Genomic DNA, 24,795 nt, shown 5'->3' on the forward strand with positions numbered 1-24,795 from the left:
GTTGTTAAGTGTAAAAAAAAAAAAAAAAAAAAATATATATAGGAAAGACAGAAAAAAGGACAAAGCTAGAAAGAGCTAAGTGGAGTTTTGGAGTACAGACTAACACCTTGTCTAATGGTATCCAGGGCAATTTAATGTAGATTGTTAGGCAAACAAATATAAAGCTGACAAGCTTTTCTTGATCAACACATTTTCTTAATTTTTCAACTGATGAGTATGTTCCAAAATGCAAACAATTTTATAAAAATTAAGGATTAAAAATAATTTAAAAAATGCACAAACAAATGTAAACATTCTATACACAAAAGTTTAGACATTTCCACCTATTAAATATAAATAAAACATTTTAGAAAACAATTTTTAACAATTAAGTCTTAATTATTCAGTCATGATTTGTCACTCCTGTCATGCTACTAAAATAACATTTCCATGTAGTTAACTTTCTTTCACTAAGATAAAGTGAAGGTTTTTACAAGTAACAAAAACTCATGCATTTTAACTGATTTTTGGTCCCTCGACAAAAGGAGAGTGGACCTGTAAATTTACCCTTGTCTGTTCGTTTGTTCATCCATTCGTCTGTCTGCACTTTTCTCAATAACTAAGCCTTGGAATTTTTTGAAATTTTGCACAAACATTAAACATAATATGAAGAAAAAAGTAACAGAACGGATTTTCCGGGAAAACTCTGATTGCTTCCCAAGGTGTGCATTTTGTGTTAAAATGGCTAAAATTGACACTTTTGTGTTTATTAAAAACAAAAACAAAAAAAAAAAAAATGATGCCTTGGATTTTTATTAAACTTTCTGAAAAGTAGTAACTAACTGATTTCCATATAATTTTGTTTGTGATAACTCTGGGTGCACCCCAGTGGCTCTTTTAGGGGGACTATTTTTTTACCATATTTGTCCAAAATTTTATGTATGTCTCAAATTTAAATATGCTATGGTCTTGGGAACTGTTGGGGCTAAGGGGAGGAGGGAGAAAATGGACTTAATCATTTCTTTTGCATGGTGCAGACCTCAAATTTACGGCCTAAAACTGCACCATTCATTTTCACCAGGATTTGACATCATCTGGGAACTTTGGAGCTAAATGGGGGGGGGGGCTGAATTTAGTCATTTTTTTATGCCTCGTTCACTGTGCACTCACAGGGGAACATGTACGCTTCACTTGTTAGCATTAACTATCAATATATTAGTGGCCTTTGAATACCTGAATTAACAACAATGGCAACATTATTAAATCCAAAACACTTATGACATTTTGCTAATCACATTTTTGTTATGAGTTCTAGAAAAATTGAAAGCAATGAATACTTGTTTTCCTAAATGATAATTTGCAATACGTTAAATGTTTTAATGTTCAAAAGAAACTCACTGAGGATAATAACCGAGGTGGTTCCATCTCCAACTTCTTCATCTTGGGTACGAGCAACTTCAATAATGGATTTTGCAGCTGGATGTTGCACAGTTATCTGAAAGCAAAACATTTTTTTATTATTATTAACTGAACCATTAATAAGATCTCATGTAGAATCCTGGTCTATATGGGTCGGGATGATTTAAAATCTGAAAGTCTAAAGAAAAATGACTAAACTAATAAAGAGATTATGGATAGGTAGAAATTCTTAAGTTGAACAATATTTATCTCTCTCTCTCTCTCTCACATACATTGTTGATCCAAGAAAGTTTACCATGCTCTTTTTATGTTGAGAGAACACCTTCCTCACTAGTCTAATCTAGGACAGGCTCAGTTTAATCAATGATGATGCACAAATTAAAGATGGTCGATTATATCTTAAAACAAGTCTTCCAATTTCCTCTATAATTGGGAAACAGCAATTTTTTTTCAAAACTGAAACTATTTAGGTTAGTGCTCTTATCAAATGTTCATAACCAAGAAAAGTCATTCAAATTGTAATCAAATGAAATATTTATCAATATTTCTACTATTAGAAAATAAAATAGTTAATAAACATTGACAAGGTAATAAATCTCCGAAATTAGTTTACATTGTTTTTTTGTTTTTTTTTTAACAAAGGAGTTACCACTTATTAAGGCCTGGAGGCCACTCGAGAATAAGGGTTAATGAGTGTACAGCAGTCAATGGGGAAATGTAGTAATCGTTAGTAGTAGAAATCTTGTAAATTGGATTACTTCAGTGGCTGGCTCAAGAACTTGTTCACATTGAACTTTAAGACAACCATATTGTAGTCAGTTGGAAAGCAGGAAATCAGAACAGAGTTCCACAGGCATATAGTTGTAAGAAAGAAGCTTTGTTCGTGGAATGTACGTTTAAGTTTAGACACAGATAAAGAGGGGGGGGGATTATTAATAGTGGTTTCAGCTAGACGAGTGTTTTTCATGAAAGTCAGGCCAGGGAGACTATAGGTTTGGAGCTCAGACAAGCACTTGCCATGAAAATAACGATAAACAGAAACAGGCTCGAAACGTCTCTTCTGTAGGAAAGAGGTTGCGGGAAAGAAAAGGGCATCCCCTCACTAGATTACAAGGTCTATTTTAAACTTTGTCAAGGCAGGATAAGGCTTTGTTAAGGCTTCTAACAGGGCCTGCCCATATGGGGTAACAGGTACTCCATCCTTAGCATAGATTATTTTCAATTGAGGAAAAAAAGGAAAATATGACAACATCAATTGTTTGAAAATCATCTAGGTTTGTAAAGAGATGTCTCCATTTTAAATGTATGCCAGCGGCATTTACCCTAGGTGGGTGGAACCAGTTTCCTCCCAAAGTGTTTCAAAAGAATATTAATATAACAGAAAATATAACAAGCAGTTACTCAATTGTAATTCTTTTTATTTTTATCATGAAGAGATTTCATGTTTCTTTTGTGTTTAACACCCCTGTCCCCCCCCCAAAAAAAAACAATAAATAAAAATAATCAAACTATCATTTCTGGATAGCTATAATTTCCCCAATTTTCAGATGTCTGCTTACGTTAATATGTTATGAAAATCATGTATTTTTCATTACATAGTTTACAGTAAAAAATTAAGATTCTGAATTTAAATGTCTAAAAAAGAAAAAAAAAAAAATTCATTCTGTGATGAATACGTACATCAAAGATTTTTCTGTAATTTTGTTTTAGAAATCAAGTGTAATTCTAAATAAGTACCATATTTTTTTTTATCCAAGTCATGAAACGTAATGAATATTTGAGGCATTGAGAATAACAACCTGACAAGCTCTACCACAGATAAAAACAAGTTATGCATACCACTGTATTCCTAGAAGCCTCCTCTACCACATGGAAGAGAAGACATGGTCGAATTGAGACTGCAACATGGGTGAAAAATCGACTAATATACAGTCTACTCATAATGCGCTCCATCTGCTAAGAGTACGCATTAAAGGTTTTCCGCTCATAGTAATAAAACATTTAAAATTCATTTTACTATGAACCATCTTGTAGGGCTTAGCATTATCTGAACCCTCAATGTTTGATCTCAAAAGCACCCAGAGAGAAAGTTCTTGCTCCGACTATAAGGTCAATAATGCCCTTTGTTAATGTTCTATTTTCACCTGTAACGTTATTGGCTTGTTGCTGGATCCCAGACTTGAGTAGACAATCTGACAAATGCCACAACACTCGTCTTGCCGTCAGGGATGGCAGCTAATCGTATGCCCTGAGGCAACCTAAAGACCCTTATAAGTTAAGGATTGCAGAAAGTTAATTTTCCGCTCAAATTACAAAGAGGGTTACCTTTGTACTATGGACTACACTGGAGTTCTTGGTAGTGTCAGGTTAATGCCTGGGAGGTCAGCCTACAGGCCTTGAAAGTTTAAACTGAGGGATGTGAAGCCGACTTCAAAATACCAGCAGTCCTTGAAACATGAATGATTTACAGTCTGCTGATGTACATTCCTGCTCCCCACTGGGGAATTACTTTCATCAGCTTTTTGTGTGTGCAGGAAGAGGTGCAGGAAAGACAGGAGTCTGAAGCAGCTGATGATGATGACATTGACAACGATCTGTTCGACTAATCTGCACGATGACGCGCATCAATTTTTTTTTAGTTTGTTCACGCATTAACATTTTTTGTTTTTGTAGTTTTATTATTATTAACTCTAAATATTAACTTAATACATTGTTTTGTGTTTTATTAAATTTATTTTTTACTGATAACTCTTTTTGCAAGTGTCTGGACTGATGTTCTGGACAATAGCAGGTACTCTGATTAATAACTTTATTGTTGTCCTGTTTTTTATCATGATTAATTTTTCCTGGCTAGGCGTGAAAGTACATGCAGCTAACTATTTTCTGTCTATATGTCAGCTATTTCTGTCATTAGGTATACTTGGAATAACTGAACAAAATGTTTACTACTGCAAGGTTCGTAGGTGGCATCCAAAAAGAAAAACGCTGTTAATGCTTTTGTCTTCCAAAATATCTTGGTTGTAATACACAAAACTATGCTAAAAAAAAAAAAATAAATAAATAAAAAAAAAAATTTAAAAAAAGCACACACTTTAAGCTACACAATGAAACAAACCTGACATAAATATCTTTTACAGTTCAGAAGTCACAAAATTTTAACAGCATTTTTCTCCATTTTCGTATTTTTGGCATTGGTCAGGTTGTTACTCTGAACGTCTTATTTTTCTAAACGATAAATTGCAGCGCTAGGGGTCTCAACTGATTGGATTTTTTATGGACCATTCTTTTATGGTCTTTAGCCAGCTAAAATGGTTCTTAAGTAAAAAATTGGTCAAAACTGAAAAAAATCGTTATACATTTTATGCATTCATCTTATTTTTAATCAGTTCATATACGTGTCACGTTGGCACAGTGGTAACGTCAACAGCTTTGAATGCTAGTTTTGCTTTCTGCTTCACTTCTAGCTGAAATACTTTTTTTTTTAACTTTTGAAATCACGACTATTATAATATATACAAAATCTGGACAAATAAAAATATTATATTTAAGCGCATTTCATGACCGGGCGAAGCCGGGTGCTCCCACCCTGTTAGCAAATAATGTAAATCAATAATTGTATGTAATAAAACACATTTGGAAAGAAAACCCAACCCTCAGTTTTACAAGGAAATGTCAATTAATTCTGAAAATTTTTTTTTTTTAAATTATTGAATTACTTACTTCCCGCAGAATAGCATTTCCATCATTGGTCATGACGATTCCTCCCATTGGGTCCATCAGCATCTAAAAAAAAAATAAAACGTAATGAAATCATGTAAAAAGCAAATAATATCAGAAATGAGAAGAGAGAAAAGATAAATTTTATATCCGAGGTTTTAGTCATAGTTTGCATATATTTTGTTTTGAGAAAATCATACAAGATTTGAATTACACTACAAACTCGTGTAGCGAGTTCAATCTCGGCTACATCCGCGATTGATGGATGGTCTATATAACAAGTGTATATATAATTATGTCTCAGATGTATATGTGTGCATATAAAGTGTTCATAGCGGGCTGTGTCATCTAGTGTTATACTCGTGTATATGTATAATGTGTATATATAAATCCACGTGTGTTTGGTAGCTAATGGGCTCTAGCATTGTTCTCGTGTGCATATATAATCAATATATCTATACGAGCGAGAATGTGTATATGTGAGGACACTTCTTAACCTATATACTCAATGAATTTTTGATCTACAGATTTGAAAATTGGTATATTGGGTACTCAGATATGTGAAAAACTCTTTAATCGGTTTTCATCCAGAAAAGGGAGTTGTTAAGGGATCAAAATTGAAAAATTGGTACGTGGGGAAGTCATCGGATTTTTATCTGTCAACTGTTTCACCACCTTCCCTAATAAATTCAAACATCTGATTTGAATGAAATTCAAACCATATATATTAGAGACAATGTAGACATCTATGCTGATGACACTGTGGTAGCACATTTAAGACCGTAAATGACCAAGTTCTCTCTGATTCTCACTCCTCTGATCTTGAGCAAGTGGTACAATGGGGAAAGAGGTGGCTTGTTACTTTTAATGCATCTAAAACCAATCTTTTATCTTTACATCATCAACGCTCTGATCGCCATCTGGCATCAATTGAAATGAATGGCTCCCGTCTTGGGGAAGCCTCATGTTTTGACAAGCTTCTGGGCTTGACCTTTACTCCTGATCTTGAATGGAACACATACATTAAATCTGTTGCCAAGCCCGCTGGAAAAATGGTTGGATCCTTCTATCAATCCAGTAGATATCTCACTGCTGATGCAATTCTCTATCTATATAAGAGCCAGGTATGTCCAAGGATGGAGTACTGCTGCCACATCTGGGCAGGAGCTGCTAGAAAGGACTTATCCTGCCTTGATAGAGTTCAAATGTCCTTTTCTCTTCCCTGCAACCTCTTTCTCACAGAAGAGATGCTGCGAGTTTGTCTCTGCTTTATCGTTATTTTCATGGAAAGTGCTCGGCTGAGCTCCATTCTATGGTCCTCCCTCACCAAACTTTCACAAGAAACACCTGTCTAGCAGAAAACACTATCACTAATTTCCCCCACTCTTTATCTGTGCCTAAACCTAAATGTAGATTCCATGAGCAAAGCTTCTTTCTTAGAACTGCACGCTTATGGAATTGTCTTCTGTTTTTCTGCTTTCCAGCTGCATACAATATGGTTGTCTTCAAGTCTAACATTAACAAGTTTCTGATGAGCCGTTCCATATAAGTTAACAAATTTACCGAATCTCCATTACTAACGGTTACTATATTGTCCGATTTCTACTGTACACTCGTTAATCCTTATCCTCGAGTGGCCTCTTGGCCTTGATAAGTGGTGTTGCCTATGTAAAAAAAAAAAAAAAAAAAAGTCAATACCGAGTGTTTTAAGAGTGTGTAAGAGTGCATAAAGCCTTTTTCCCCACCAATAAATACACTTATCAATTAAAAACTGCACTTTTTGTTTTCTTTATAAATTTATTGGCATAGACAGAAGGCATCGTCTCCATCACAACCCAAGAAATGAAAGGCGATTCTGTTAGTCCTCTAATTGTAAGGAAAATTGTCTAGCAGTAGTAATTCATGTTAAAATGTAATTTTAAAATTAATTTTATTTAAATTATGCTATAAATGTTATTCAACATAATAAATGAATGCCATTAAGAAAAAAAAAAAAAAAAGCGCGAAAAGGCAACATCGGTTAAAAAATGCCATTATCTCTTTCATCAAAAAGAAAGTTGAAAGTATTTACGGGTTTTAAGTTTCAACATTTTAAATGGAATTTATTGCAAAGCAGAATTTTTCTAACATTTCTTCCCTGAATTCTTTCCAAATACGTAAAATATTTTTCAACAAGAAATGAATAGAAAACAAAAGATGCAAAAATTGAAACAACCCTTCCCTTAGATAATGTTAGATCGATAGAGCTAGTAATCCAATGTCTACAAATAAAAATTCATACAGAACATTTTTGTTAATGTTGCAATAACTTTGGTGTCACGCATATTTTCCAGTGATAATTATTAATATGCTCATAACATACTGTACGAATGTTAGAGCATCAAGTTTAATCAAGGGCTAGTAAAATAAAGGATACAACTGTGAATAAAGAGAGAGAGAGAGAGAGATACCAAGTTAGATAACTCTTCTTGCAAAAAAAAAAAAAAAAAAGAAAAAAAGTCAATAATGAAAATCTTAGAATTTCAACAGACTTGTACTCCCCCACCTGATCCATTCACTTTGGATTTCCTTCACCATCATTTCTCCTCATCTGGCAACTTCAGAAACTATCACTCAGAAGTTTTGAAGATTTTTAAAATCTCTACTAGAAATGCAATCTGTTTTAGAAACGACTCCACTGGCATGGTAAAGGGGTCATCCTGTGCCCAACTCTCTTCCTAATCTACATCAATGATCTTCCAAAAAACATCCTAAGATCATTTGTGGACATTTATGCTGATGACACTACCATTTATGGCAACACTTCAAATGCCGTAAACGACCAAGTTCTCTCTGATTTTCTCTCCTCTGATCTTGATCATGTGGTGCAATGGGGAAAGAAGTGGCTGGTTAATTTTAATGCATCTGTGGGAGTTGAAAACTCTCAGCCTTACTCGATTGTTGCCCTTTAACTCAGGAGAGCGACCTAGCTACGTCACTTCCTGTTTCTCATATTTCACCCTCTTTTCTGCTGAACGCTCGACCAGTCAAGATGTGACAAACACCGCTCCGGTGGAGCCATGAGCCACCACCGCGTTCCTGACTAGCCAGTCAACCGCAAGTAACGTTACTCATCTTTCATGAACTCTTATTCTTTCTATCACTCTTTCCTGTATATATATATATATGCAAATAAATTGCATTTGTTTCGTTGATATATAACGGTATATTTTCGTCTTCATTATGCGACCTTTCGTCTTTTCAATTTCTCTACCATTAAATACATCTATCTGTTACATGATAAGGGCTGTCCCCTTTTCATGTAAGTATAAAAATAGAGAGATTAGTTAAAATGAAAATAAAATGAGAGAAAGCAGAAATCGAACCCTGGACATAAGTTTTAAAGAACAATAGGTTTAAATGGAATGTCCAATAAATTGTAAATTCTGATGAAATAAATAATAAATAAACAATTCAATTGTTAGAAAGAATGTGGATAATAAAATATGGGTTAAATAAAGTAGATATGTAGGTTGAATTCCTTTGTAAAAACATCAAAGAAAAAATAGGTTATTGGGAAATCATGTCGGAAACGTGCAAAGCGCGCATGTTGAAACATGTGAATTTTGCTCACGTGGCCAGACATGCATGGATGTCTCAATATAGGAAGTGAGAGTTAGTTAGTTAGAGACAGTCAGTGAGAAACTCAGAGTCTGGAGTTTGGAATTCGAACGTCTAGGAAGCAAGACGATCACTTTGAAACTAAAATGTGAAGCTTTGAATTCTTGATGAGAAAACCACGGCCAGTCGTGAAGAAATAAACCCATTATGTGTTTTGATAAAAGCTCGTCCTTGTTTGTGATTCTTACAAAAAGGTAAAGTGAATTGTTATTATAGGTCTGTGTTATAAAATGTCGTGACATACACATCTCATATCCACAATGTGAATCTACATCTCATATCTACACTAAGACTGTCTGAACACTATCTCCTCACTCCAAGAGCTTCTTCTTCCATTCTACACATCTAAGGAATGAACATTTAAAACATAGGAATCTCTCACAACATCCCTCTCTATATCTCTTTACAATATCTCTCTCAACAGCATCACTTGTAATAAGACTCTCTCTCAACGACAAACACTCTTAATAAAGACTGTCTCTTCATCCCTCCTAAGACTCTTACACTTCTTAACATGTAAACAAAACATTCATCATCATAAGTATAATTAGAGACTCGTTAATATATAACACATCCACCATTACACACATGGGGACGGGGTCGTCTATCGCACTGCAGACCGTCCTGTCTCCAATACATCTAAAACCAAGTTTCTATCATCAACGCTTTGATTCAGGTCTGGCATCAATCAAAACGAATAGGTCTTGTCTTGGGGGAGGTTCCATGTTTTGACAAGCTTCTAGGTCTGACTTTTACTTCTGATCTGAGATGGAACACATGCATCCAATCCGTTGCTAGGACTGCTGGGAAAATAGTGAGATCATTCTACCACTCGAGTAGATATCTCACTGCTGATGCAATTCTCTATGTGTATAAGAGCCAAGTACGTCCAAGGATGGAATAATGCTGCCAAAGGCAGTTTATCCTACCTTGACAGAATGCAAAATAGACTTTGTAGCCTAGTGGGGGGGGGGTCTCTTCCCTGCAACCTCTTTTTCACAGAAGAGACGTTGCGAGCCTGTCTGTTTTATCATTATTTTCATGGCAAGTGCTTTTCAGAGCTCCAATCTATCTGTCCTTACTTTCACGAAATACACTCATCTAGTTGAAACCACTATCAATAATTTTCCCCACTCTTTATCTGTGCATAAACCTAAATGTAGATTCCATGAACAAAGATTCTTTCTTATAACTGCACGCCTGTGAAACTGTTCAGTTTTCCTGCTTTCCAACTGACTAAAATATAGTTGTCTTAAAGTCCAACATGAACAAATTCTTGAAGCGCCATCTCCTTAAGTAATCCAATTTACCAAATTTCCACTACTAAATATGTTCCCCTTAAACACTGTACACTCATTAACCCTTAGCCTCGAGTGGCTTCTGGACCTTGATAAGTTGTAACTCCTTTGTAAAAAAAAAAAAAAAAAAAAAATCTACTAAAACATCAGCTTCATTGGTGTTAACAGATTTTGAAGTTGCTCGATCAAAGTTTTAATGAACAGTATATTGTACATTTTGTTCATCCTAAATCTATAAATAATATAAAAGCGAAAATGTTTGTATGTATGTACGTTCGCTTTTTGTGTATGCGCAAGAAAGGCTTTTTTCCGAGAAGCAATCAGTCAACTCACTTAAAACTTTTTATATCACGCCTAAATGATAATATCTACGAGTTAACAACCGGGGTCACCTGTCTATTTAATTTGCCCGACTTTCAAAAGTTCCACTTAAGTTAGCAAATTTACCGAACTTCCATTATCAACGATTACTATATTGTCCAATTGACTACTGTACACTCTTAACCCTTATCCTCGAGTGGTCTCTGGACCTTGATAAGTGGTGATGCCTATGTAAAAAAAAAAAAATTTTTTAAATGTCCTTCAACCACTATTTTGACCTTCCTGAGGAAATATTTTAGCCAGATCACACCATTTCTTGATTTCTATAACAGACACTCATTTTTCATTTGCATAAGTTTATATTAGCTCTCTAAATTTTACTGATCCAATCCAAGATGTTCCTTGCTGATAAGGAATTTAAATTTACTCTAACCAAATCACAAGATTCAACTACAGACTTTATATACATGTCTTGATTTTGAAATTTCATAATTTAATCATGCATAAATCAATCATGTCACATTTCTGACTAGAGCTCAATGAATTCAACATACAGAATAAGGAATTAAGGCTGTACGATAACTTTTTCTAATACATTTTAAACAATTATTTCAGCCCACTGGCCTCTTATAAGTCTAGATTTCCAGTCTTTAAAAGAGGCAGTAAGCTAAAATAATTGTTTGAAATGTGTTAGAAAAGATTACCATGTAAACACATATATATATGTTAGCAGAATTGGCTGGGTTGGGAAAACCATATGTAACAACATAAAACTTATATCTGTCATAATATACAAGTTTTGAATTTCCTAAAAATGTGTCCAGTAATTTTCCTTTGCCTTTATTAAATAGTTGCAAAAAGACATCTTTAGATAGAAATCTAATACATTTTTTCTTTATCAAATTTATAGTAGAAATATAAAATAATCTTCAAAGTTAAGACTAAAATCCAAATAACTATAGGCAACATTGGTTCAATCATTTTATCAAGAGATATTCTGTGTATTTGATATGCTTGATAATTATAAATATATATATATATATATATCTCAGACTGTTAGGTATTTGAATCTTTTTTTTTTAAATTTTAAAAAGTCAGGTTGCCTTGATCCTTTATTTATTTTACTTTATTTTTAGAGTTTTCAATCAATATTCACTTTTATGGGGATAGGAGAAATGGTAGGTATAAAGTTTGACCAAACAATATACAAATGAAAGAAATTTAATATTGAAAATTAAAGAAAAAAATTGAAATTGTATCACATAACATGAAATGTATGTTAATAGTTTATACAAGTTTTAAATTCACGGTTAAAAAAGCCAAAAATAACTTACCTTCAACATGGAGCGTGGGCCAAGACATGTTCGAATAATATCAGCTATAGACTGAAAAAGGTAAAAAATTTTATATCAGAAAAAAAGTTAAATTATACTAAAAGTTGAATATAAATGTTTTAGTAATACTTATTCAAGATTTATGTTACTTTAAATGTTTTCCAAAATATCCATGAAAATTAGAATTAAATTAGAACTTCATCTATCTAGAAGTGTAATATCACACACTAGCGGGGGTGGCCGGCGTTGCCCGGGTGTTTAGATGGTGTAGTAAGGACCCTGGAGGGAAGGGGATGTAAAAACAACAGTAGCAGGGTGCCCAGGTGTGTGTAGGTAGCGTAGTAAGAAACCGGTGGAGGGGGGGGGGTAAAACAACAGTAGGGAGAGGTGTTAAAAAAGTAGTAGGCAGGCAGGCTCAAACCCATAACGCGAAGGAAGAAAAAAAAAAAACCTGACGTCTTAGACGATGTCTCCGTCGCCTGACCGGGAGTTCAGAACGTTGAAATTAAGTGCAGTCAATCGAAAAGACGATGACTTGCTAAAATGTCAGTGAAAAAAGCGACCCCTCCTTGTACAGAACTGCTCAGTTGCGGGTGAAGGAATGAATGTTTTTGGCCAATTTTTCGATATTTGTTGTCAAAAAAAAAAAAAAAAAAAAACCCAAGGTTTAAAACGATACAGATTTCATTAGGATTCGTCGCCTCTGTCAATAGTTCTTGCCGGGTGCACACATTTTGCCTTTTATCTATTAAACTAGCGGGGGTACCCGGCGTTGCCTGGGTGTTTATAGATGTGTGTTTGGGAGGAGGGGTGTAAAGCAAAAAAAAAGAACCTTAACCCTGTTTAAATATTTAAAAAATGTTAAACTTCTTAAACAAAGAAACAGCGATTTTTAAAAATGGAAAAAAAAAAAATCTTTTGTGTAAAAGAAAAAAAGGGGGGGGGGGGGCAGGTAGGCTCGAACCCGGAGCTTTGAGGCCAATAGGCTGATGACATACACCTGCGTTATGGCGACGGAAGCAACGTAAGACGTTAAATTTAGCGATTAAAAAGTGAAGTAGTTCAAATTGAGGTCAAACATCATGCTTGCGAGACAGTTTTTAAGTGCATATTTTATGAGGTCAAATTCGCACTTAATTTTACTGCGAGATAGGTTTTTTGTTTTTTTTTTACCCAACTTTATCTGGTTTTGTTTCTCCGTGATCGGGAAAACCAGCTCCCCGTTTATTAGGGGAGTGTCCAAATGAAAGCAATGACCCGACATTGACCAAACGTCCATCGCTTTCTGGACATTGTTCCCGAGCCAAGAACCACTCATCACATCAGTTTCGGTGTTACACAAAAAGGCCGAATCAACAAGTGAGAAGCCAAAATAGCAATAATTTTGTAAAAGTCGCTGTAAATAAATCTAGCCATGATGCGTATTCGCAAATCCTAGATTATTATCTAGGGGGGTAACTACTTCAAAGCGATAGTACCCCCCCCCCCAGAACCACGTTGAAAAAAGCTTTTCTTGGACATACAAAAACTCGCGCGCGTTTTGCCTTTTATATATAGAGATTACATATCAAGACAAGACTAGGTTTCAACTCCTAAATTTCGTACTAGAATTATCCACATGAACCTACAGCATAATGGTGTTGGTTAACAATTGATTCTAACTGGTAGTTGTCTGGAGGTTGAAGGTTCAATCCTTTCTACAGGTGGTAATTTAATAAAAAAAAAAAAAAAATGAACACTTCTGTCACAGTCAACAGAACAGGAACAATCTACATCTGAATTAAAGGGTTCAGTTCAAAACTGCAATTAAGTTCCTGCAGAAACATGAAAATAAAAATCAAGATTCTCATATCAAATATATAAAAAAAATATCCTGCATGATTTTAAAAGTTGGACCTAAATAGTATTTAAGTCAACATATCTAACGGATTCAAACTAGCGAATTTTCATTTTTTTTTTTTAACCATGTAATATTAAGAGTAGTTTAAAAAATGATGTATTCCTGTTTGGATAACTGGTAATATTAGTGGTGGGACGATTAATCGGAATCGGAATCGTAAGAATCGTGTATTTTCGGAGGTATCGGAATCGCATCGTTAAAAAATACCTTAATTTTCCGATTCCTTCATTACGATTCTTTTAGTCTGATGTTGAAAAAAAGAAAAAAAATTCCTGATATTTCTAACCGCAAGAGAGAAATGTAGCACGTTATAAAAAGAAACCAAAGAAATTCATTATTAACAGGGCAATGCTTAGTGCCCCTCCCTTACAAGGTTCATTCATTCAGATCTATTGTAATCAAAACTACAAAAGAGTTAACTTGAAAAGAAGTATGCAGGGCTCTACATTGTGAGTAAAAATAAAAAAACGCTTATCTTTTTGGCGATTGTTTTTTTTTTACTGACAAATCTTCTAATAGTGAATGAAAATGCTTTTTCAACTTATATTTTCTTAAAACAAAACGAGCAAAGTCAAATTATTTAAACAGTAAACGGTTTAATAGAACAATATACTTTTTTTTCTTTTTTTAAAAGAAGGCTTTTGAAAGAAATATCTCTAAAATGAAATTGATCACGTTGTATTATTTCGCAAAATTTTGACAGTAGTCGGTTTCTTTTGAAGTTTAAAAAAAAAATCGACCCCATACCTATCTCTTCCAAACCTAAAGTTATTAAATAACCCCTTCGTTAATTTAAGGGTAATTAATTCAATTCAGTCAAGTTTTTTTTTTTAATTTCATTGAAATAAAATCCATTATTTTTTTTTTTTTTTTCTCCAGAAAGATAAAACCCTGAATTTGATTATATTAAAAGCAGAATAATATAATCTTTTTTCTAGAATTTTAAATTGAAAATTAAAAAAAAGTGTTTGGCGCAGTTTTTTGCCGAACGAAAAAGAAATTAACATATATTTTTTAAAAGGTTTTGTAATCAATTAATTTTTATGTCTAAATAATATTTACGATTAATTAAATAATTTCATTTTAAAAAGTATTTATAAATAGAATTTTACTTAAGACTTATAGTTTAGCAATATTGAACCGCATCAACCATGTGTGAATTGAACACAGTCAACCAAAAAAAAAAAATTCAAAAGAAAATGCATATTTGCATTTCATTATGTAAACTTTTATACATTGGTTTCAAAAATTACATTCTATAAGTTTTTTTTTGTTAACTACTGAACAACGTGGAAAGGTGTGGGGGGAGGAAAAAAGGAAATTAAATGATGATAATAAATTATGATAACCGTCTTCGAAAGGCACTAAACTCCTAAAATTTATTTCTTAAAAATTTTAAGCGGCATTCCCCGGTGATTTTAAAGCACTCTCTCTCCAAAAAAAAAAAAAAAAAAAAAAAAAGATTTGATTTTTAAGTTTGGGAAAGATATATTTATTATAACCGAATTCCTGTATGAAGACTGGGTCTACTTTATTGGACGTTAATTTGAGAGATAAGTAATTTTTCAATGTTTATTTCGATTAATGGTATTTCTCAAATATGGTCGTTAACTTTGGAAGGGTTATTTTGTAGCGCCATGTCACGTGGTATATTGTTTTTTTTTTCATTGCGCACGTTCATTTATAAATTATTAAATTAAATATTTATCTTTTTTATATTAAATTAGTATATATTCTCTTTCTCTTCCGCTATATTTTTTTTTTTTTATTTAATTCATTAAATCTGTTAATTATGAGGACCAAAATAATGAATCGTGTTAATTTATTCTCTAATTTTCTTGTTTTTGTTCTGTTATATAAATTCTATTTTATTTGTTTTTGCTCTGAAGGATAAATTCTATTTTCTTTGAGTTTTTTTTTTCTGTATTCCAATTAAGTAAAATACATTTTCTCTAAAATAAATTTTGCTAATTTTTCCGTTTAGTTTACTATATAATAATTTTATTTAAACCAAAACACGACGGTGTAGACATAAAATATCTCTTCCAAAGTTAGGGACCATATTTGGGAACTACCGACCATAAGTATAAAACTACCTGGTATATTTCAAAACAATAATTCGCTAGGAATCGGAATCGTACTTGGTATCGGAATCGTTAATCAATATTTTCCTGGAATCGGAATCGTATAAAAATTAGGAATCGTCCCAACACTAGGTAATATAAACATTTTTTTAATGATAATCTTAAAAAAAATCAGTAACAGAGAAATACTAGTTTTAATAATCCAAATTCAGAAGCCTCATCTGAAACATTCTTAAAAACTGCGAGATGCCTTAAATAAAGTTTCCAGATTTTTTTGTACATGCATTTAAAATTGTTGTAGACTCTTGAAAATTCAATGTTATTGCTATACATCTTATGAGATGACTGACAAATTTTTATGATTTCAGGTTCAAATGAACAGTTACAGGAGGAATTGGAATACATCCTACTGAAGCCGGATTTTTACAGCTGGTGAATTTCAAAAATGCAATCTGGACATGAGGAGACTTTAGAACAATATGCAATAAAATTTGGTTTTAAACTTGAAAAAAAAAAAAAAGAAAAAAGTCACAGAAATGTATGGAATGCTTCCGATTGCTTTTTTGGACTATCTTGTATAAATTGAGCATCAGTTTTTCAGTGACATAAGAGATTCAAATACAGCAGAGAGTCTGTGAGGAATGATGAGAGGGTGTGGGAGGAGTAAGGAAGTCAGAACACCAGAATTGATTGGCCAAATAAAGAATTTCATGGATAAGGACTGTCGTATGTCTATTGAGATAAGTGCACAGTTTGATGTCAGTGTGGGAACTGTACACACAATTATTTGCAAACTGCAGATGCGGAAGATTTATGCAAATGCACCAGCCTACAATTCAATCTTTGTCACAGACTAGTTGATCAAAATGGGCATCAAGACAATTCCTCACCCTCCCTATAATTCAGACCTTGCTCCCTGTGACTTTTGGTTATTACCTCAGCTCAAGAAAAACCTCAGAGGCTGTCATTATGAGGCAATTGAGGAGATAAAAGAGGTTGTGATTAGGGTCAATGATACGCTTACACAAGAGAACTTTCATGGGGCCTTCCAGAAGTTGTTAGAACGGTACAAGTGCATTGCAGCCAGAGGAGATTACTTCAAAGGGGACTAGAGTTTCATGTGTGTGCTATCAAAAAGGTTCATATTAAAATAGTCTGGAAATTTATTGAAGGCACTTCTTATTTCAAGTTGTATTTTTCATAAAATATTTCAATATCATTTCTTGTTGACGCACACTATACTTTAACAGGCAAACAGTAGAATCAACCTCGCAAGTCAAAATATATAAAGAGTAAACAGCAAAAAAAAAAAAAATAAAAAAATAAAAAATTGTTACATTCTGTATTAATTATTTTGATTCATTAATTTTGCAAAGACAATTTGATGCACGGACAATCTAGGCATCAAAAAGAAACAAATCTCTACATTAATAATTTCTTGTGTCTAGGAGGCACAAAACTGTCTAATAAACTTTATTAATAAACACTAAAATGTAGAAAAAAAATCAGACTCATGACAATCACATTATTTAGTAGAAATATTCATTGATGTCAGCAGACAGATATAAACCGATTGCAATTCAGGAGGGTGGGGGCATAGAACAAGAAAACAATTACAAGAGAAAAGGGCTTCTCACAAAATGCTAATTGTTAAAATTAGCATTTTGTGAGAAAACCCAAAAAAGTAGATCTTTAAATGGGAGTAGGAGACCAGTCATTTGAAGGAAAATTTGAGTTGGGAATGAATGTTTTAGAGTCGATATAAAATCTGTCAAGTCCGCATAATGTTGTAATAAACAAAAAAGAAAACTTTAAATTTGGTCCATATTCGCTTTCCCACTGATTATAAACAAAATGTGTCAAAAAACTTTCTCCTCTAATAAAAAGGTTTCAAAGTAATTTAATTTCTATTACATCATGAAAAGATTTTGACAATGGTTTGGGGACATTCAAGTTCTGTCTGTGATTGTTTACAAAGGATTTCTGCAAAGCTGTCGTCTACATGATCAAGACCCTAAAAAGACTCACTCTGAAATGTTATTTTACAAGATTTTTTTTGACAATAGTAAAATGAAATTTGCTGAATTTAATATTTTTATTAAAAAAAAAATACAACTTGAAAAAGTTTCAAATAAGACTATTTTTTTGTAAACTATATTAAAATATATTTTGTTTGCTTATTCATAAGATTTTAAAAAAATTAAATTTGTTTCATTTTATTGTTAAAAAAATAAATAAATAAAACTTGTAAAATGCATTTCAAAGTAAAAATAAAATATTTTTTATTATAATACAAAAAAAAAAAAAAAAATCATTTCATTTTACTATTAGGAAAAAAAAAATTATAAAAACATTTCAAAGGAAGGAATTTTTTAGGGTTATCACCGTGCAGTTGACGGTTCGCAGAAATCCTTTGTAAATAATCGCAGATGGAACTTGAACTTCACCTAATGATTTTTTAGCAACCAAAACAGTTTGAAGATTTGTGTCTGACAGAGATCATATTTACATTTGATATCCAAGTTTGAATGTTGGTTTTCAAGTGCTTAATTCCCAAGACACCAACTTCACTTTATTTTGAGCATAGCTCTTCCAATTGGTCCTAATCTTGGAAGGACATCATTTCTTTTCCTACAGTTGAAGATCACCTCACTTGATTTTGGTTTGGGCAGTTTGCTTGTTTTAAAAAGGGTTGGAAGGGTCAATCAACCTTGCAGATGTATTTTGCGATGATTAAGAAAATTAATGTCTCCCTTTAGAAACACAAACCATAATACTTGAGTTTTCTCTTTACACATTAATTAAAGATAATAAAGTTTTGTGTTAGTTTAACAGATTCAAAATTGCTTAAAATTTTTGGCTTCAGAGAAAGAGGTAGTAGAGAGGAGAAAAGGACATTGCCTACTAGATTACAAAATCGGTTTTGTACTTTGTCAAAGCAGGAAAAGGGTGCTCTGAATGTCACCTCACCAGATGTGACAACGTAGCAGTGTCAGAAATTTCGTGAAAATAGTGAATAATTCCACCCCATCTTTCCAAGCTTATAACTCCTCGAAAAATGTAATTCAAGCCCTAATATTTTTTTCAATTAAAGGAGCAAGGACCAAGGTTTTATTAAAAAAAAAAAAAAAAAAACAATGTGCTTTTTTTTTAAAAAAAAGGTTTTAAACTTCGGACTTTACAGGTAAATTTCTAAAAAAAAGGGATTTTTTTTTTTTTTGTTTTAAATTTGAATATATTATTTATTGACCTTTTCTCTTCAATTTGTGATATATAAAACTCTCCGACATAAATTATTTACTTTTTAATAGACATTTCAAAATGAGAGGCGTGAATTATTCGACCCCCTGTCTTTCCAAGCTTATAACTCCTCGAAAAATGTAATTCAAGCCCTAATTTTTTTTTCAATTAAAGGAGCAAGGACCAAGGTTTCATTAAAAAAAAAAAGACAAAAAAAAAAACAATGTGTTCTTATAAAATAAGGTTTTAAACTTCGGACTTTACAGGTAAATTTCTAAAAAAGGGATTTTTTTTTTTGTTTTAAATTTGAATATATTATTTATTGACCTTTTCTCTTCAATTTGTGATATATAAAACTCTCCGACATAAATTAATTATTTACTTTTTAAGAGAAAGTTGAAAATGGGTGACACTGGGGGGGGGGGGGGTGAATTTAAAAAAAAACGTTTGTCTAAAATATTATATTCGGTTTATTGGAAAGAACATAAAATTTCACATTGACCCTGAAAATATCGTAAAAATAGAATCAATAGAAAAATTTTGATAGATTTTTAAAGTTTAAAAATTGAAAAATATTGAGTTCGGAAAATTCATTACTGTTTTAAAAAAAAAAAAAAAAAATTTCTATTACTTTTAAAACAACTGTAATAGTTTATTTTGGAAGTATAATCCATAAAGAAAATAACCCACTTTTAACAAAGAAATTACGAGATTTTTATATTGTATTCGCAGTTTCGTGTTAGGGGTGTCAAAAATTCCTACAAAAATTCTGATACTGCTACAGCATCAGGAGCAAGATACCTTTTGAAGCAGTAAAAAGATCCAACAATTTTTCAGCAATATTGGCAATAGATTTGATGTAAGATTTCCATTTTAGGTCAGGAGTGAAGATCAATTCTAGAAGCTTGTCAATGCAGGGGGCTTCAAGACATTTTCGCTCATGTTTTTATGTTTCTCCTTTGCTGAAATATAGTACTCAAGCATACTGACCATAAGATTTAAGAACTCCATAGATTATGTTTGTACCATAAACATGTTATAGTCCAGTTTTAAGGAAGGGGAGGGGTCAAACAAATACAAATGAATTAGATAAACACTGAAAAATACAGGTTGATGATAGAGGAGCTATCTTTATAAACTTATTCAGAATTAAACTCGCTAAGAACTTCAGTTATTGTTCTTCCTTAGCTAACCTCTATTTGTTTACACAGACGGTGACTACTTTTTCAACTTGGTTTTCATTTTGGCATTTCACGTGTACATTAACACTAGCTATAACTTCTGCGTTTTAAACATTTTTTGTAACTAAAATACAGTTTAAGCAAAAATAAAAATAAATTGTCTGGCAGCAATGCAAAAATCCATTTATTCTAAATCTACATGACTGAAATAGAATTAATCCTATTCATTAAGGACAAAATATCCAGAAAAACTTGTTTAGAAAGGGTTCAATTTGCTAGAGGTAAGTTGAAGTCGAAAATAGGGTTTATTTTCAAATTCATGAATGCAGTCTCATTTTTGGTGTCAATGCAGAAAATAAGATTCAAAAGGAATTTTTGAAAAAAAAGTCAATTTTTGGAAGTTAGAACAAAACTGACAAAAATTGTGATTTCGGAGTAAAATGAGGAAAAATTGCTGATTTCTGTAAATAAATGATATTCTATGTGCTTGGAATTGATCTTTTTTCTCATTAAAATTTTGTTTATGGATATTTAGTTGAAAACTGGAATTTGGGGGGCATTTTTCATGGGTTTTCAGAGTATTTTGTCCTAAATTTTTCTGTAGCATACAGAGAATCCCTACAATTAATCCCTCTCCACTACTCTGATCACCCTCAACATTTAAACTTGCTTTCAACAAACCACAGTACAGTAGATTAGTTGCAGAAACCAACCAATTCACTTAAGATTACTTCCTTGCTTCATCCTTTCAGTTATCATTGGAAATTGATAAAAATACAAACATGAAGAAAACTATGAACATTAATCCAAGTATGGTTAAATTTCTGGGAATAAAAAAAAAAAGCTTGCAAAACTTTCCTGGCCAGTCTTAATTTAAAATGTTAAAAAAAAAAAAAAAAAAAAGATAAAATAAATAAATAAAAATAAAAAAAAATAATCATACACTGTTTTCAGATATTTTAAGGTGAATTAAGAGACAGTCATTGGTTCAAATCCTACTTGGTGGTGGTATCAGCATTACCAGTAGTTCAGTCGGCAAGAGTGCCTTCCTTACACCATATTTAAATGGAGATGGGTACAGTGTATTCAAAGTCAATTTTGCCAAGTTCTAATTCCATTATCTGTTCATAAAAGCTGTAGAAATGCACAGAAGTACTTGAGTGCCTGAAAGGTTCGCAAGATTAATAAGGTAGTAGAACCCATTAAAAACGTAACCAAATGACCAAAACTATCTTTATTCCTCATTTTTGCATGGCTTTGAAAAATTTCGCATGAATGTCTGCATGATTTTTCAAAGTAAAAACACTATTTCTCCATTCCCCATCCACTTCACACAACAAAATCTAATCACTCGACCTCTCATCATCTGTTGTAGGATACTTCCACTTCAAGTCAGAATTGCAATTTGTGCAATAGACATGTTTGACACAATAGAACAGTCTGTAATCCTAAGGGATTTTTGTGCAGGAACCAATGTACCATACCAACCATAGATGACTTCTCAATTCACAATGTAACCAATGGAATAGCAACTATTTTTACCACCCAGCACGGTCATAAGATTTGATCCCCCCCCCCACCTTACCCGTGGATAATCAGTTAACCTTCAAAATTTCAGCAAGTCCTCAAAATATTTATTTTCATGGAATTACAATCAAGGATCTAAAATTTGTTTAAAAACAGTATTACACACAAAAACATTACAACCTTAAAAACTCATTTTGGTATAAAATTTCAGATTTTTTGCTAGCTGAAACTTGAATTTAACATGAAAAAACTATTTAAAAACAGTGCGGTAACAAAGTGCACAAGCACCGGCTTACCGTTAAAGTTGATTTTTAAGGATACTGTACTTCGTATTGTTTTCACTAGTCACCAAGTTTGTTTTCGCGCGCGCACATTTAATTTTGGCCTAAAAACGTCAAGTGGTTCTAAAATGAGTGATCGATTTACTAGTACGTTGCATTAGAAACTGAGCACCTCCTACAAATATTTAAATATTGATTTTTTTCATTTTCGGTTTTTATAATCTGGTAGACTAGTATCTATTCGATAATAATCCGCTAAAAAAAGACGACAATAATATAGAGGTGGGAGGGGCAAGATTCTTCAGGTCCACCTTAAAAAATACCAAAACTACCTTCCCCCCCTAACAATTTAAGGGAGGGTAAAATTAACTTGAAAATCATACCCAAGAAAAAAAAAAAAAATAGAACGGTCCGTATTCTGCATAAGTACAATAATCTATCTTTTTATAAAAATTAAACAGAAGTATGTATTTGTGTGAAAATATTTAACCGATAAACTCTTAAACTACTGGTCACACAACACTGAAATTAACAAGAAATAGTAATCATCTACTAAGGATGGTTTATAACGAGTAAAATCTTTGTTTGGATGAATAACGCGTATACAAATATGTCGGCAAGCTGAAATGCAAAATGTTCATTTCAACTTGCGGTGCTAATGCAGAGTGATCCGCGCCGCGCTATTTTTTAAATCGTATTTCCACGTTTAATTAAAGTTTTATGTTTTTTTTTATTATTCAATTGTAAGGTTAAAGTACAGAATAGGTACAAAACATCCTCCCCTCACCATATTAAGAACGGATTTTTAAAAATAATAATGTTATTATTTCAGCACGGATCACTCTCTGCATGAGTACCCAACTTGCTGACATATTACTTTTGCGCATGAGCAAATTCATTCATAGGGTGAAGTGGTTTTAATTTTAAATCTGGGTTTGTATTACTGTACAGATTCGAAAAAGTTGTCAAAAAACAAATATATAACAAATAAATGTTATCAAAAGCAAGATAAGTTACTTTTCTACCAAACTGGATATATTTTTCGTGTTTTTATTCAATGTAACATGTTTATTCAGCTCGAAAACCATACAGTGTTTACCGATGTATTGGAAAATTCAAGATGGCGTCTGACTCCCTCTTTAACACGCTAAGTTTGAGAAAAGGTGTTATAAATAAAAAACTGGATAAAATACTGTTAAAAACTCGCTCAATATATGTTACCGTGACATATATTCGGCGGGTTTTTAATAGTATTTTTTCTATTTTTTTATTTATAACACCTTTTCCCAAACTTACCGTGTTAAAGAGGGGGTGAGGCGCCATCTTGAATTTTACAATACATCGGTAAACACGAAAAATATATCCAGTTTGGTAGAAAAGTAACTTATCTTGCCTTTGATAACATTTATTTGTTATATATTTGTTTTTTGACAACTTTTTCCAATCTATGTGTACTTTACAGTAATACAAACCCGTCACTTTTTAAAAAGCTTTTGAAATCATTACTATATTAAGTATAATATCATATTCAATGGAGAATTGGCTCTGTAAATGAAATCCGCAGGAATTAAAATACATTTAAACATTTTACGACTGAGCAAGAACAGTCCCCCCCCCCCACATACACACACTAATTTTTAATAAAATCATTGATTTAGAAGAGGGGAGAGGATGAGCCTATTTCTCATCTGTTTCTCTATTCAATTATGTGAAAATCTTCTCAGCATTATTTGTTGCCCCCCACCCCTCTCCAAAGATGTTTTAATAACATTTTGAAAGTTAAATCATTAATTGAAAATAAATCACTTAATTTAGTTAAAACAGTGCAAATTCTAAGACCCCCCCCCAATCCTTTTATAAAGAATTTTAATCGGGAAATTTAATTTCCATTTGACAGTTTAAATGCTTTAAAGTACCTTTCAATTTCCCAATTTTATTTTCAACTATTAAAAGATTCAAATGGTTGGTATGTCTAATAAGAAATCGGTTATGCATTATGGTGGGTTTAATTGTTTTTAGTCAGCATTCTTACAAGTTTAGTTTTAATGCGTTAAGTGATGTACAAACGAGAAACACACGTGATGTTCTTATAAGTCGACAATTAATCGCGATGCTAAAAATAAATAAAATAAAAAATGATTAAATAACGAATGTGACAATTTATTCTAAATGATTTATATAAGAATATTTCGATCTTCCCTTTTATTTTTTTCGTACTTGAGTACAATGAAAAAAAAAAAGGAAAATTCTGGAAATTTTGCAAATTTTTTTGGTTGCCATGTGCGAGAAAGGAGAACTCTCTTACCTTGCCGGCTTTGATATTTCCAAACTGAACTTTTCGGCCAGATTCGCGTTTTGTATTCTGATCTAAAAGAGAACAAAAAAGTCAAATGAACACAAAAGCAGACAATCTTACAGAAATCGATGTTAAAATACACAAATTTTATAGACTTACTAAGAATAATAATTGGAGCATTTCCCCCGTACATGTTGGTTAATTTTTCTTTTTTGAGAGATGCAACGAGAGAACTAGAAGAAAGCGATATCACTTCCGGTTAGGGAGACATCCTTATTTTTTGTTTTTCAGATCAGGGAGCATTTATTAAAGGAGAAAAATATATTCTGGAAAGTATTTCAAAACACTGCTTAGTCCTTCCAATCTTCACTACTTACAGTCGTAATCGTTATTTTTTATATATTAAAAAAAAGTTCATTTATTTATTAATTAAAAATATTGTAAATTAAATATAAATGAATTACGTCCTATACGCATTCGCATACAACCATTTTTTTGTTAAATGAACATTAACAAAATATCTATTTCTGTTAGAATTAGCAACTACTTTAAAATTAC

General features: G+C 32.4%; 1 protein-coding gene across 1 annotated transcript in view; it reads right to left on the reverse strand.

Moving 5' to 3' along the window:
• Positions 1–24,539, reverse strand: part of LOC145267703 (T-complex protein 1 subunit gamma-like) — a 44,859-nt gene extending 20,320 nt beyond the window's left edge. Inside the window, exons 1-5 of the mRNA XM_080123319.1 lie at positions 24,397–24,539; positions 24,247–24,308; positions 11,729–11,779; positions 5,119–5,181; positions 1,378–1,474 (exon numbers count right to left, since the gene is read on the reverse strand). Coding sequence (XP_079979445.1) covers positions 1,378–1,474; positions 5,119–5,181; positions 11,729–11,779; positions 24,247–24,308; positions 24,397–24,430 — 307 coding nt within the window. The 5' untranslated portion in view covers positions 24,431–24,539. The remainder of the gene's footprint in view (positions 1–1,377; positions 1,475–5,118; positions 5,182–11,728; positions 11,780–24,246; positions 24,309–24,396) is intronic.
• Positions 24,540–24,795: the final 256 nt, after the last annotated feature.

Source organism: Euprymna scolopes, chromosome 4 (assembly GCF_053919585.1).
Source record: "Euprymna scolopes isolate OS-2025 chromosome 4, ASM5391958v1, whole genome shotgun sequence".
Classification (NCBI taxonomy): Eukaryota; Metazoa; Mollusca; class Cephalopoda; order Sepiida; family Sepiolidae; genus Euprymna; species Euprymna scolopes.